The sequence below is a fragment of the Melopsittacus undulatus genome, chromosome 4 (genome assembly GCF_012275295.1).
Source record: "Melopsittacus undulatus isolate bMelUnd1 chromosome 4, bMelUnd1.mat.Z, whole genome shotgun sequence".
NCBI classification, from domain to species: domain Eukaryota; kingdom Metazoa; phylum Chordata; class Aves; order Psittaciformes; family Psittaculidae; genus Melopsittacus; species Melopsittacus undulatus.
Genome location: NC_047530.1, coordinates 48,946,737 through 48,960,106, shown reverse-complemented (window position 1 = coordinate 48,960,106; position 13,370 = coordinate 48,946,737). Strand labels below are relative to the sequence as shown.

Genomic DNA, 13,370 nt, shown 5'->3' with positions numbered 1-13,370 from the left:
GGCAGACTGATGCTGGTTTGACCTGTCAGATCACGGCTGAGTGGAACTGACCCACAAAAAGCACCATCAAATATATAAGCAGAAGCGCAGGGCAAAAATCCTACGCAAAATCAGATTCAGATTAATTTTCTGCCCTGTTTTTCCCAGCAGGAGGTGCCATAAGCAGTGACCCTTTGGTGTTTATTCCCATTTATTTTGCAGAATGCAAAGCTACAGGTTTAGCCCCCAAACCAGAAGATCCAGTTTTTAACCTGTGGAGGTCAGCATTTCAGGGCACACAGAGGACTTCGCACAACATCCCAAATCTGGCCATGTCCAAGGCAAGTGGGTTTTCTGAACCTGCTTTTTGGGTGTTTCCCCCCCCAAGCAGCACTGAAGTGCTCTTTACAACGTCCATCAGCCTCTGCTGCTCTTCCTATCAAGATGGAGTCTCACTTTTAAACACAAGAAAGTCCAAAAAGTTGACCACAAGAAGGCCAAAAAGGAAGCAAACAGGAGAGAAAGTCCTAGATCCAGCTGCACAGAATAAACAGTTTTACCTCATTTTCCCTGACATATGTGATTTAAGGAGGAAGAAAAAAACTAACAAAAAACCAACCAGCCCAAAAGCCCCAAAACCCATGATTCAAAAAAGACCACTCTGAAATTGCATCTTCTCACTGCAGCAGCTCTCCCATTGTAACTGGTTGCACCAGCACTTTCCCAACAAAGCACACTTTAATCCTTCAATATCACTTGACCAACCTGCTGAGCTGCAGTGGCACCTCAAAAAATCAGCTTTGAGAAGGGCACATCCCCAGGGCCCAGAACCCAGCAGTCTCAGGGGAGACACTGATGGAGAGCAAGAGCAGATGTTCTTGCTTGCAGTAATCCAGGGGTAGGCAGAGGGGCTTGAAGGCGAATGAGAGGTTTCTCCCTTACCTGCTCTTATCTGCAGCCATGTGCTATCTCCTTCGCCTCCTGTCCTAAAATGCTCCATGCTGCTGCTGTGCATTATTAAAATGCTGCCATGTTTCATCCCAGAGATGGCCGGCCTCTCATTGGAGACAAGTTTCAGCCGCTGGCTGTAAAGCACTTTGTGATTTAAAATAAAATAAAAATGAAATAAATAAGAACAAAGGAAAAGAGCAGCATGTGCATAAGATGTGTTCAGTCATAAAATACAGCTGCAACTCAGCAAAGGGGAAGAGATGGCTTGGGAATGAAAGAGGTGGCCACAGGGTGCGATGTGTCCATGGGGCACCTGACCAGGAGCCATCAGAGAGGGCTCACCCAGGCCCACAACACCACGTGCACACTCGCGTTGCTCAAGTCCTTTCCCAAAGATTTATTGAAGACGGAAACCGCGGCACACCGGGTTACATTCGTAGGGGAAAGTGGGGTGCCCGAGTCACAGTTTTTGCATACGATGTGTTGAAAACCTCCTCGACAAACCCATCCCCTCCCCAGACCACTTTGGTTTTGCAATTAAAATACAAGGCGACCCACGGGGACAGATGAACAACACCCGAGAGTAACTACTGGCCATCAAAGGGAAAACCAAACTATAAATCAGTGAAATGTGACCAAGTGCGCTTTGGTCCTGCTCCCCATCTGCACTGCCACTGGGGAAGGGCTTGTTCAAGGACTGTACTTTAGAAACAGGTTGAAAAATTAAGGGGATTTAAGAAAAACAAGCCCCTGCTGTGTGCTCCCTGCTCCCCTAAAGCCTGGTCCATGGCACTGTGATAAAGGGGTTTCTACTACAGATTTCTTATAAAAGAGGGGAGCAAAAATTTGTCTTAGAGCTGCTCTTGTTCACTCCCTGTAGCCCATGAAGAAGCTGTTTGTCATGGCCCCACTTGCTGCAGAGAGGTGCTGTAAAATCTGTTAACTTGCTCCATCCAGGTGAGTCTCCAGGCAGGTCTCCACTGCAGCTTCACTCCCCTAGTCAAAAGAGCAAGGACTTTTCCAAATGGACGATGGGTCTTGAGGAGGCTGCGTGGAAAGGGAGCACCGCTGTTTTCTGTTGGATATAGAAAGCTCTTAAAAAATAGAACTCGAAGGAGGTTGCTTCCATCCACAGGGAGGAGGGTTGCTTTGTGTCGTTGGTCTCTGGTTTTATTTTACAGTCTGTAAAAATACTCTGGCCGTCCACATCCATTCACAATATAAAGCAGTAAAAAAAAAAAATATATATATATAAAATATGGTTTATTTATACAGTTACACTTGCAAGGCAATTGATCCTTTGCTGGCCAGGCCCTTCTACCTCCAGATGCTCTGCCTGGTTGATACAACTGCAAGACAAGACAAAAACCACCTGAGCAACCCCATCACAACAGGCAAGCAAAAAGGGGAATAGAAAACAGGACGTACATGAGGGCAAAGCCTGGGCTGGGAGATGGATATGCAGATACCAGTGCATCTGCTGAGACAGGGGTGGACGTTTGGGGCTATGAGGAGGATGGCAGTGGGGTCTCGCTGAGCGGATGGTGGTGTGGGTGGGAATGGGATATCGGCACATAGCCACCATTGCCACAGCTGGCAGGAGCATCATAGCTTGCTCTTTTGTGGTGCAGGGTTAGGATTAGGATCACAGTAGGTGGGAGGAGTTTTGGGGGAAACTGGTCCCCATGATGGAGCAAAAGTGACTCCCGTACACAATGGGCACCAAATCATCCCCATCCTAACCTTAGCAAGGTCTTAGCCCTGGGGGATGTGGGGTGGCAGGAGAGGGGATGTGGAACATTCTCCACAGCCCCTGGCAGGGCAGAGAGCTGGATGTCCAGCATGTGAGCCCCTGGCAGCAGAGCGAAGACTGCCAGGGTGTAAGCTTTGCTCTTCCTAATGGCATCTATAAATAGCTCTGGCCTCCTGCTCCCAGCACACGCTTGCTCTCTGCAGCCCATTTTGGGCAGCAAAAGCCTTTTCCCCTCCTTCCCATGCATCCTTCCCCAGCCCAGCTTGTGCTCCTGGGCATCCGCTGGGACATACGCACCCTCAGGGCTCAGGCTGGACACCAGTGGCTCTGGCAGGGTCCTGGGATGGCCGAGGAGCTGTTTGGTGCTGGCCTGGGGAGGTGAGTCTGCGCCGGTAGTGGGAGGAAAACCTATGGGGAAAAATGTCAGGCTCAGGCTGGGCTTGCACCTCCCCCGTGCTTGCTGGGCAAAGCTGCTGCAGTGCTATGGGGCAGCCACATCATCCTCTCTGGGTATTCCAGAGGAGAAGTGACCAGGTCCCTGTTTTTCCCTGTCACTTTCCACAGGAGCCTCCCCACCATCTCCTTTCACCCCTGTGAGGATGCGGACGTAGCCCCAGGCACCATGCTTACCCATCCCCAACACAAAGAGGTCATCAGTGGCTGGAGCCCATCCCCACACTGGCCCTCAGCAACCTTTTTGCCACTGCTGTGGCAGCAGCATGCAGCAATGCTGTGAAGAAAAGCTCCCTGCAGTTGCCCCAGCCCCCAAAACAGCAATGCAGGATCTGACCACTGAGCGTGGCTACAAGCAACCCCAAGGCTTCAGTGGGGAGGAGGAAGGAGCCCCGGGGCTGGCAAACCTCAGAGACCCCCGGGGTGGGGAGCGAGTGCTGTGCCAGCACCAAACCTCCATTCCTGCTGCCTACCAGCAGTGCCCAGGGCAGAACTGGCCAGCTTTGGGGCAGAACCCATGGAGAGGGTGCGGACCCCTTTGGAGGGGGAGGCTGGGAGCGGGCAGGAGTCCCCCGGAGCAGCCCCCGCGGCCGAGCCGGCGGCAGCGTGCTGACCTCCGTTTCTCCGGTAGGCTGGCAGCTCGCACTGGCTCGGCTCCGGCTGGGCATCCTCCTCGGACCTGGCCTGCAGGACGGTCACCGTGGCCCCCGTCTGCTGAATAAACTGCTGCAAATTACACTGCCTCAGCTCCTTATTTAACTCCTCCAGCTCTTGGGTCTGGGCCTGCAAAACACACACCGAGGGGGAGGACAGGATGAGCTGCATGTCCCTCCCATGCCCCAAAACCAGCTGGCATACCCACCCCGGGGCTGCTTCCCCTAGCTGGGGCTTACCCTGCCAGAGCTAGCAGAGACCACGGGGGTTGCGTGGTTCAGCCACCCCTCTCTGAGGGCCTGTGGGATGAAGGGATGGGGAAGGCACTGTTTTGGGAAGAGCCCTGCTTTGCTGCATCTCCACAAGAGGGTGTGAGCAGCCATCAAACCGTGGCCGCTGCCGTGCTGGGAGGTGCCAGACACAAATGAAATGCTCAAGATAAGATGCTGGAAGCATGGCCAGCCTGGGGAAGGGCAGCTGCCACCCCCTGGCTGAGCAAAAGCTGCTCCATTTTCCCCCACCGAAGGAGACGGGTGGGCAGAAAGCAGGTGTCATGCAGCACCTGGAAACCCTGAATCTGGGAGGCAGGCAAGCCAGGAAGCATCACAGCTCAGCCCCAAAGCTGCCATCATCACACTGCACAGGCCCTTGCACAGTCTGCATGGTCAAAAGGTTTCATGCACAGGCACCATGGGACCTACACTGTCCTGTCCACCTCTGCAACTCCTTTATCCAAGATTATATTAACCCTTACGCCAATGCCACTGATCCTGCACGTGGATCATTTGCTCTGGCACCATTGTCCGTACGGTAGTAGGGTGATTCTGTGCTTCCTGTGCACCAGCCTGGGGGAGCTCCAGCTCAGATGCAGCTTGCATAGGGTCAAGCTGCATTTGTGGGGGACCCTGTGCTGGCTGGGTAAGACCAGTGGTGTACCCCTAGCAGAGGTTACTGCCACTGAGCCACCTCCACGCACCCAGCTCCACGCTCACCAGCCAGGTGTGGCAAGACCAACCCCACACAACCTGTCAGCCCCTAGGCTGCTCCAGCAGGCTGGTCCCATCACCTCCCAAAGGTCATACCACCCCATGAGGCTGCTTGACCTGGTCCTATCTACCTGCAGGTTCCTTTCAGCTTCCTCCAGGGCCTTCTCCACACTGGCCAGGTTGCTCTCCAGCTGGGTCCCTTGCTTGACCTTGGCCTCTAGGTCCCTCTTCATCTTGGCAGCCATGTCCTCCAGCTCCGTGGGACTGGGCACAGGGATCTCCTTCCCCCTCTTGGCTCTCTCTGCCATCTCCCACTGGATCTCCTCCTGCAGGGCTTCGGTCCGGGCGCTCAGCTCGTAGATCCTCTGGGTGTACTCCTCCAGACTGGCCCGGAGGCTCCTAACGCGCTCCTGCCGCTCCCGCTCACACTCTTTCTCCAGCCGGAGCTCAGTCTGCCAAAACTCCTCCTCACCCAGCTCTGTCTCATTCCTCCGCACCAGGTGCTCTAGGTAGAGGATCTCATCCTCCTGACCTGAGAACCGGCCACGCTCCCAGAGCCGTAGGTCCATCTCCAGCGTGTCCCCATGGGCCTCCAAGGAATGCAGCTGCTCCTGTTGCCGCAGCACCCTCCTAAACAGCTCCTCCTTGGAAGGCTGGAGAACCCCACCACCCTCCAAGTCCATCCCTTCCCGTGCTTGGTGCCTCCAGCGGCTCATGGCAAAGGGGTCACCTGCAGGACCCAAGTTGAAGGTCATGGATTTTTTTGGCTCCCGGGAACGGGGTGCATCCGTGCTGGCAGGCCTGGGCTTGATGGGCAAGCTGGCCCGGATGAACGTCCTCTCGGGGGCTTGGGGAGCACCCTCTGAGGAGGGCCGCTCGGCCACGCTGGGGCCTGTCCGGCGCAGCACAAACTGCACGTCGTTGGCATACTGCCCGCACTTGGCCAGCGACTCCAAGGGGCATTCCAGTGGCAGCAGCTGCCGCTCCTTCTCCCGCAGCTTCTGCACCAGCACATAGCGGCCCGTCTGACCTGCCGGGAGGAGGTGAGCATGTCAGACTGGGAGAGCCATGGCCAGCAGTGGTGTACATCCCCAGAGCAGGACCCCTACCCACCCAAGGTCTCCTCTTCCCAGGAAGCACCTGCAAAGGGGCATCCCTCCCCACCCCAGTAGATGGACATGGCTCACCTATGGCCCGCGCCAAGGCGATAACCACTTCTTGGCAGGTGGTTTGCTCTGAGACGCCACAGACAACCCTCTGGATCCCATCCACCCAGACCTTCAGCTCCATCCCCACGGCTGCCGGGCCTCAGGTGCACTGGGTCATTGCAGGACGGGTGGTCTGTAGGGAGTAAAGAAACCAGGTTTACATCCCAAGCTGCTAATGAGGAATACGAGAAGCTTTACAAGCAACATCAATAATCATCTTTTAACACCAGTGTCCCTTAAGGTGCATCCCAGATCAAGCAGTTGCTCGCTGCTGCCCTCCTTCAGCCTGCGGCTCACCCTGCACACAGACTGCGTATTTGTTGATTTTATTAAAACACTGGTGTTTACCTGCAAAAAAAAAAAGAAAGCTGTTTGATTTTTTTCCTTCTCATATCTGAGCAGTGGGTTCAAATCTTCCCGTGGTGGAAAATGATGGGGTTTGTGTGCCTGCATAGCGGCCAGAAAAAGATGCCCAGGTTATTTCAGCTGCAAGCACAGATCTTTAACAGGTTTGTTGGACTTTCACTGTGATTTCTCTTACAATTTAGCAGCACAGAACCAAACAATAGTAGAAAAGGCAGAGAAACGACCGGCTGTCCATGCTTGCAATGGGATATTGAGAGAAGGTGCAGACAGTGCACATTTTAAACTATTTATATCCATCTCAATTTATCAGAGAGTTTATTTAAGACATTGATTGAGATTGATTGATTAAAAGATTGATTAAAAGATTAAAATTGAGCCTCCTTCTGCACAAAACCAGAGGTAGTGTTTGGGAGGGGGAGCCAGGCAAAGCCCGGGCTCCCGGGGATGCTCTGCCAGCACTGGTGCCCAGCCTGACTGCCACCCAGCAGTTACTTGTCCTGTGTTAAAATAACACCTGTTAGCTCTGGTGCACCCAACTCCTGCCTCTTCCAGCAGCTCAACAACTGCAAAAGCCTTCAACGACCCCCACCCCCAAAAAAAGCCCCTAATAAAAAAATTAAGTATGATCTGTAAAGGACTCAGATATTTGAGCTTACAATGTTCTCAAACACTGTGCAAACAAAGATGTACATTTTCCACCCCTATAACACTATTTTTCTAGCATCAGGCTCATCTGAAAGCCATAAACAGAGGGCTGTATACAGGAGATTCTCAGCCCCTCTGTCTGGAGGGTCCCAAACCACTTTCCCAGCCTAACCCGGCTGGTTGCAGCCTCTCCATCCCTCAGCTGCAGCTCTCCCAAGTTTGTAGCCAGGCTGCAAGGAAGCTTGGCCTCAGGTTAAACACCACTTTTTGCTTGCTGCCTGCTTGAGTAACCGAAGGGAGGGCTCGAAGAGTCTCACTCCCAGTGATAAGGGAGTTTAGCCATAACTTGAGAAACACAAGGAGAAACCAGGGAAGATGCCATTTGTCGAGGCAGCTGCCCATAGGTGCCACCCCCCCTTGCTCACCTCCGAAACGTGGGCATGGAGTGGCTTCCGCAAATACCTTGGTGCTGAGCTCATGTTTGCCTTGGCTGGGTGGCCAGGGAAAACCAGTGGCAGTGGAGGGTACCCTGTGCTCGGCTGCTCCCCCTGTGAGCCCAAACCCACTCAGATTTGCAAGGTTCAGCCCAATTCCATCCCAAAGCTGGGCTTTGCCACCACTCCCCATACCCTGTGTGTTCAAAGCCACAAGTGGCCTCTGGTGCAGAGCAAAGTCCAAGCACCTCCACGGCACCACCCAGCTCACCCTGAAGCCACTGGTTCCTCCCAGCACAGCACCCTAATGCCAAATCTGGGGTGGCAACACATGCTGGTGAGCAGCACCCCCACCCCAGCCAGGGACCCTACCAGCATCAAACCCAGCTTCTCTTGCCCCAACCCCAGGGGGAGGCCAAGAGATTGGAAAGAGATAGGAAAGCAATAACCCGGGTATCACACAGCCTTACCTAGCCTGGAAGTTCCGGGGGTTCCCGAACACTGCCGGGTGTGGGAGCACAATGGCTGCCGGCACACCAGTCCCAGGCACCTGCCTGGGTTCAAATCCGGCACCAACCTCCAGCCCCGCCTTGGCAATCATTTACCAGCAGCACCGCTGCCAAAGAGCTGGGAGCAGCAGTTTCTGTCCCAATGCAAGGGAAACCACCCAAAAAGCAGCTGGTGCACCTCTCCTGGACACATCCCCAGGCACTCGAAAGTCCAGTCCTTTCTATGACTAATGTCCTTAAACCCTGGCAAGCACAGGGCAGCCAGCAAGGGCGTGGCAAATACGGCTGGGAGCTGCTCCCCCCTCACCCCTTCCAGGGCAGGATCATAGAATGGCTTGCGTTGGAAGGGACCTTAAAGATCATTCAGTTCCAACCCCCCTGCCACAGGCAGGGACATCTTCCACTACATCAGGATGCTCAGAACTCCATCCAACCTGAACACTGCCAGGGATTGGGCAGCCACAGCTTCTCTTGGCAGCCTATTCCAGGTTCTAGCCACCCTCATCATGAAGAATTTCAGGGTCTGCTCCCCCAGCTCACCCAAAACCAGCCCGCCTGCCCCTCATCCCTCAAAGCCCTGGCCCTCATGGAGGAGCTGATGGGACAAAGGCTCATCCTCATCTGGGAGGATAGCAATGCTCTCTGCACACATCACAAACTGCATGCAGCATCTTGTCTCCAGTAACCTACCACATCAGCATCACCTCTGCTGTAGCCCCCGTCAGCTCTTTATCATCACTTCTAAAATAAGAAGCAGCTGGGGGGCACTGTTATTCCTCCACTTGCAAACATGACCCTCCTCTCTCCAAGCTTCACTGCCGACCCCATGCTTTATTTAGCAAGTGCCTTTGTTACACCACCAGGTAGCTCTTGGTTTTTGGACAAGAATCACATTTCTTCGGGAAGCAGCACTTCTCAACAGGAGGACGGCTTCCAGCTGCCTCTGTTTGTAGTTGCCCCAGGAGGTCACTTTGACCATGAACCAGAAGTGCAGGTAGCTGCCAGGTCCTGCTGGCCATCCCAAAAACAGCACAGGGAAGTGAGCAGGTGGCTGTAGGCAGCAGGAAGCATCCCAAAGGGTACTCTCATTTTATTCTTACAACCCCCCCTCCATAGATTTATAAATAACTTTTATTGGAAACAGATTAACAGTGACTTTCTGCTCCCTTCCCCATGCAATGGGTCCTAAAATTGAGGGTAAGAATGATTCATACCACAGTTTCACCAAATTTCCTAACTGGGAGTTGGAATTTCAAATGCTGACACTGGTGGGGGTGGGAAGGGGGGAGGGGAAAGGGTTTTTTGTTTGTTTGTTGTTGTTGTTTTTGTTGTTAGTGCTTTTTAATTAACAATCTCAGATCCTGCAGCTTTATTTTGTTTCCTGGCACTGCCATCTCCCAGTCTCCCCAAAGCTGTCGGGCTAAAGAGGAGCTGAAGGAGCATTTCTGCATGTGTAGGATGGGGCTGCACATTTGGCACAGCTCCTGCAAACCACCATCCTAACGGCTGCTGGGACTCACAAGGGTTTGATGATGTCCCAGAACCTGAAATAATACATGGTCAGCCAAGAGAACTGGCCAGCCCTCTTCCTTACACAAGTGAGGACCACTATCAGTTCTCAGGGGCTTCCCCCACATCCTCCACAGGAATTCTGAGAAGCTGAGACAGCACCTTCCAGCCGAGGACTGCAAACACTGCAAGTGGGTTTCTCTCACACAGAAGAAAAAAATCATATTTGCTTAGGAGGAAAAAACCTACCAGTTTTGCATGCAACAGCAAGGCCAGCTGCAACCCAGATCCCAAAGCATCCCAAATGCCTCTAGGCTGCATCCCAAACACCTCCAACAGACCTTCTAACAAGTACTGTCTGGTACCAGCATGAAGGTTTTGAGCCAAGCATCCCACCAGTGCTGTTTCACCATTCTGGGGGGTTCACTTGGTATGTCCACCCCAGCAGAGGGCTGGGTACAGCACTGGGCAGGCAGGAAGCACAGTGAGAGCTTCTCAGCAGGCCTAATTAAAACTGCAAAATACAGAAGACTAGAATCCTTTCACATCAGGGTTTGGGCTGAGGGTTATAGAGACTCATAACTAACAAATAAAGATGTATTTGTACTTGAGAGCAGGCTATGATGAGCTCACCATCCAAAGAGGAGCAAGGTGTCTACAGGGCCAGCAGCAGTGCATCCCTTTGGATGTGCTCCAGGCAGATGCTGGGGTACTCTTGGTCATTTTATTCCTGCTTTAAACCTGACCCTCTCACTCCTCTCCTGCCCTGCGCTGGGGGTATGCTCATCCCAGCTGTGTGCAGACACACAGGTAAAAAAAAATACATGAGTAAACAGCAAGTGATGAGGGGAGGAGTCACCCGTGCCACCATCTTGCATGCCGGAACACCGGCAGGCTGGCTCTGACTCACCGCCTGGGATCAGCTGCTGTGGTGGTGCATCCAACAGCTATTTAATGCTTCCTTAGGTCTCTCCCTGCCCCAAGCACAGACACCAAAGGGAAGAGATGGTACTTGCCCACATGCTGAAACCTTCTAGTGGGACAGAAACCTTGCCATTACTCAGGTGTGGAGAGGTGACCCAACATCGAGAAGATCCCCCTGATGGTGCTCATCCTGCAGTGGGTTGGAGGTGATGGGTCTTCATCCAGGCTCTCCTCCAGCCCATTGACAGCATCCTCCCATCTTAGGTCCTTCTTTTGGAGCGGCATCACCTGCCCTTGGCTGGGCTGTTGCAGGGATAGAGGAGCTCTGCTGGGCTTTCTAGACCATGCCCATTCCAGGCCAGGAGGTGACCAGAGTCACAGCTTGAGGCCATCACCAAGGGTTGACACCACTGGCAGGTTCAATGCTGGGCAAAGATCAGCCATGGCAAAGCTTTACACTGTGGCTCTTCCTGGTCTGGCAGGTCCCACAGTAGGTAGAGATGATCATCCACAGCTCTGTGCAGCAGAATCTGGCTGCCACTGATGGTTGCTGCCACTGCAGCAGGGAGCACCAGGCAGAGCCCTGTCTGCAGCCTTGTGGTGCAGGACCTTTCCACAGTGCCATGCTCATCCTGAGGATGCTGGCCCTGGAATCCTAAGCAGACACCATCTCATAGCCTAGTGCAAAGCAGCCAAGAGCACCACCTGCCAAAAAGAGGTCATCATCTTCTGCAGTGTGGAGGCCATGAGGGTGCACACAGGACACAGGCAGAGGCCTCCAGCCTGGGGCAGCAAATGGGTTACTTTATCCCCATGCAAAGAGCTGACAGAGGTTAAACAAGCTCAAGAGGTGACAAACAAGTCCTACCAGAGCAGTCACAGCCCAGAGAGGCAGCATCCTGTCACAAGGAGGGTGTGCAAGTGTTACTCACCCCACAGGCCTATTGAAGCCACCAGCTGTTACGCAAGGTGGCCACAAGCACCCAGGAGCAAGGAAGCAGCAGGCACAGGGCTCTAATTCACACCCAAATGTCTTATTTAGGGGTAGCCATCATAATTCCTGCATCCGTGGTCCACCCATCATGCCCCATCCAGCTGCATGATCTGCCACAGCATGCCTGACAGCAAGTCCTAAAAATCGGCAAATACTGAAATCAGTAATTTTAAAACCACAAAGACTTTGAGAACTCCACTTCTTTTTCTCCTCCTTCAGCTGGAGAAGCCTCAGCTGGGGACAGGGATTATCACTGCAAATGTACCCTGAAGGTGCAGCTTCACCAGAAAGGTGCAGATGGATCCCAACCCACATGCATCCCCAGGCCCTGTTGCACTTCGACAGCAAGCAGCTTCTGCTGGAAGCATCTTATCATGCATAAAACACACTTGGCATCTCCAGAAGTTACATTCATGTTTCAAAGGCTTTTTGAACCCGAAGGAGACTGAATGGCCAAGACCAGGAAATCAAAGTCCTGTGGTACTTGTATTGGCAAGAAACATCACTTGAGCTTGAAGCCACAGATCCCTGCCGAAGTCCCCTGGCATCCCAAGGCAGACATGTCCCATGCATTAGGATCTTGCAGGAAATGCCTGAAGAGACAGATTTCTGGAGAGCCATAAGCACCACACTGGCAACCCCGCATTAAGAGCAAATTAGAGGGTTATGTATTTTCTGCTCCACTTCCTCCCCAAAATTACAGACCCATGTTAACGTGCCCAGGGTGTACAGGTAAACCCTAATGCTCAATGCTGAGCAGGGTGGGAAGAGCCAGAGACAAATCCTGCCCTGCACTGTGATGCAGGATGGTGACTGGCCTTGGAGTGATGGCCTTTCACTGGGATTTAAGGCAGGGAGGCTCACAACCCAGCTGATGCAGAAGCAGGTCACCCCATCCCAGCTCTACCTGCAGAGACTTCTCTCACCAGTTTTTCCACCCAAGCTTTTGGCTCTGCTACAGCATTAGACCTACAGGAAGGCTTCAGAAATAGCACTGGGAAAGAGCTGGGGGACCTTTTTCCCTCTGTCTTAAACCACAGCTGGTGACTATGGCAGGCAAGTATTGAGAGCTATGTTGAAGCATCAAGGATTGTGGGCAGCAGTGACATGTCAGGGATGTTTACTAGCCAGTCCACTCCACAAATGAGCACCCAACTAAAAGCTCATTATAAATTAAAAGAAGCAAAAAACCCCCCTTCACCTACTGCACACACTCATGTTACAGCGTTTCAGCCTGGAAGGGGAAGGATCATCTTCCTCACCTTATTGCATCGTATTTCTCCCTTGAAGCACTACTGCCCACAGGGGGAGTAGAGCTGGCAAGGCTGGCTAGTATAGTCTGTTGTAAAGATGAAGGTTTGCAAGGGACACATCAGCAGCACCTGCTATTGCTGTAACCATTACCATCAGCCATAGACGCTCGAGTGAAGAGCAACTTCATGGAAACAGCTGAGAGTAAATTCAGTTTCTTCTCAAGGGGTGAAGCAAAATTAGCCATGTTTAGCTTAGAGGTGAAAGAGGAAGGGTTCTTGCACTGTCACACTCCTTTTTTTCTTGTGCAATTGAACCTGCCCAGGGAGGGCTGGGGAGATGTTTGAGTGCCCAGCTCCCAGCACAGGGGCAAGTGTATATACACAGGCTGGGTGTAGGTACCTTTGAGCTCTAGGCTGACCTAGATTAGGCTTGAGGATTAGGGCTTGTATTTGGAAACCTTTCAGAGTTGAGTCCACCCCACAATTTTTCCATAAAACTACCACCTTATAGTTCTGGGCACTGCTGCACTGAGCAGCCACAGCCCAGCTGCAAGCCCCAGCACAGCAGTGCTGGGATGCCCAAATGCTCATCATCTTCAGTGGAAGACTCACAATCCAGCTCCTAAAAGCCAGGCTCTGAGGGGTATTTGCCAGACCATCCACATGCAAACACAACTCTTCCACGCATCTGCCAGCAGGTCCAGGATCTCTGTAGCATTCATCTTCTACAGCAGTCATCAGGGAAAGCATGA

The 13,370-nt window shown here is 52.8% G+C and overlaps 1 protein-coding gene across 5 annotated transcripts in view; it reads right to left on the bottom strand.

Annotated features, from left to right (window-relative positions):
• Nucleotides 1-1,307: 1,307 nt before the first annotated feature.
• The window catches only part of RASSF7 (Ras association domain family member 7), a 35,129-nt gene continuing 23,066 nt past the window's right edge, over nucleotides 1,308-13,370 (bottom strand). For 3 of the 5 annotated variants that reach the window (XM_031049103.2, XM_031049104.2, XM_005149220.4), the window contains exons 2-6: nucleotides 5,964-6,117; nucleotides 4,908-5,806; nucleotides 3,751-3,919; nucleotides 2,981-3,091; nucleotides 1,308-2,279 (exon numbers count right to left, since the gene is read on the bottom strand). In XM_031049103.2, the coding sequence (XP_030904963.1) occupies nucleotides 2,248-2,279; nucleotides 2,981-3,091; nucleotides 3,751-3,919; nucleotides 4,908-5,806; nucleotides 5,964-6,066 (1,314 nt within the window). In that variant the 5' untranslated portion in view covers nucleotides 6,067-6,117 and the 3' untranslated portion in view covers nucleotides 1,308-2,247. Of the gene's footprint in view, nucleotides 2,280-2,980; nucleotides 3,092-3,750; nucleotides 3,920-4,907; nucleotides 5,807-5,963; nucleotides 6,118-7,899; nucleotides 8,292-13,370 lie in introns of those variants that run through there. The other 2 variants (XM_031049105.2, XM_031049106.2) reach the window with 2 other exon arrangements.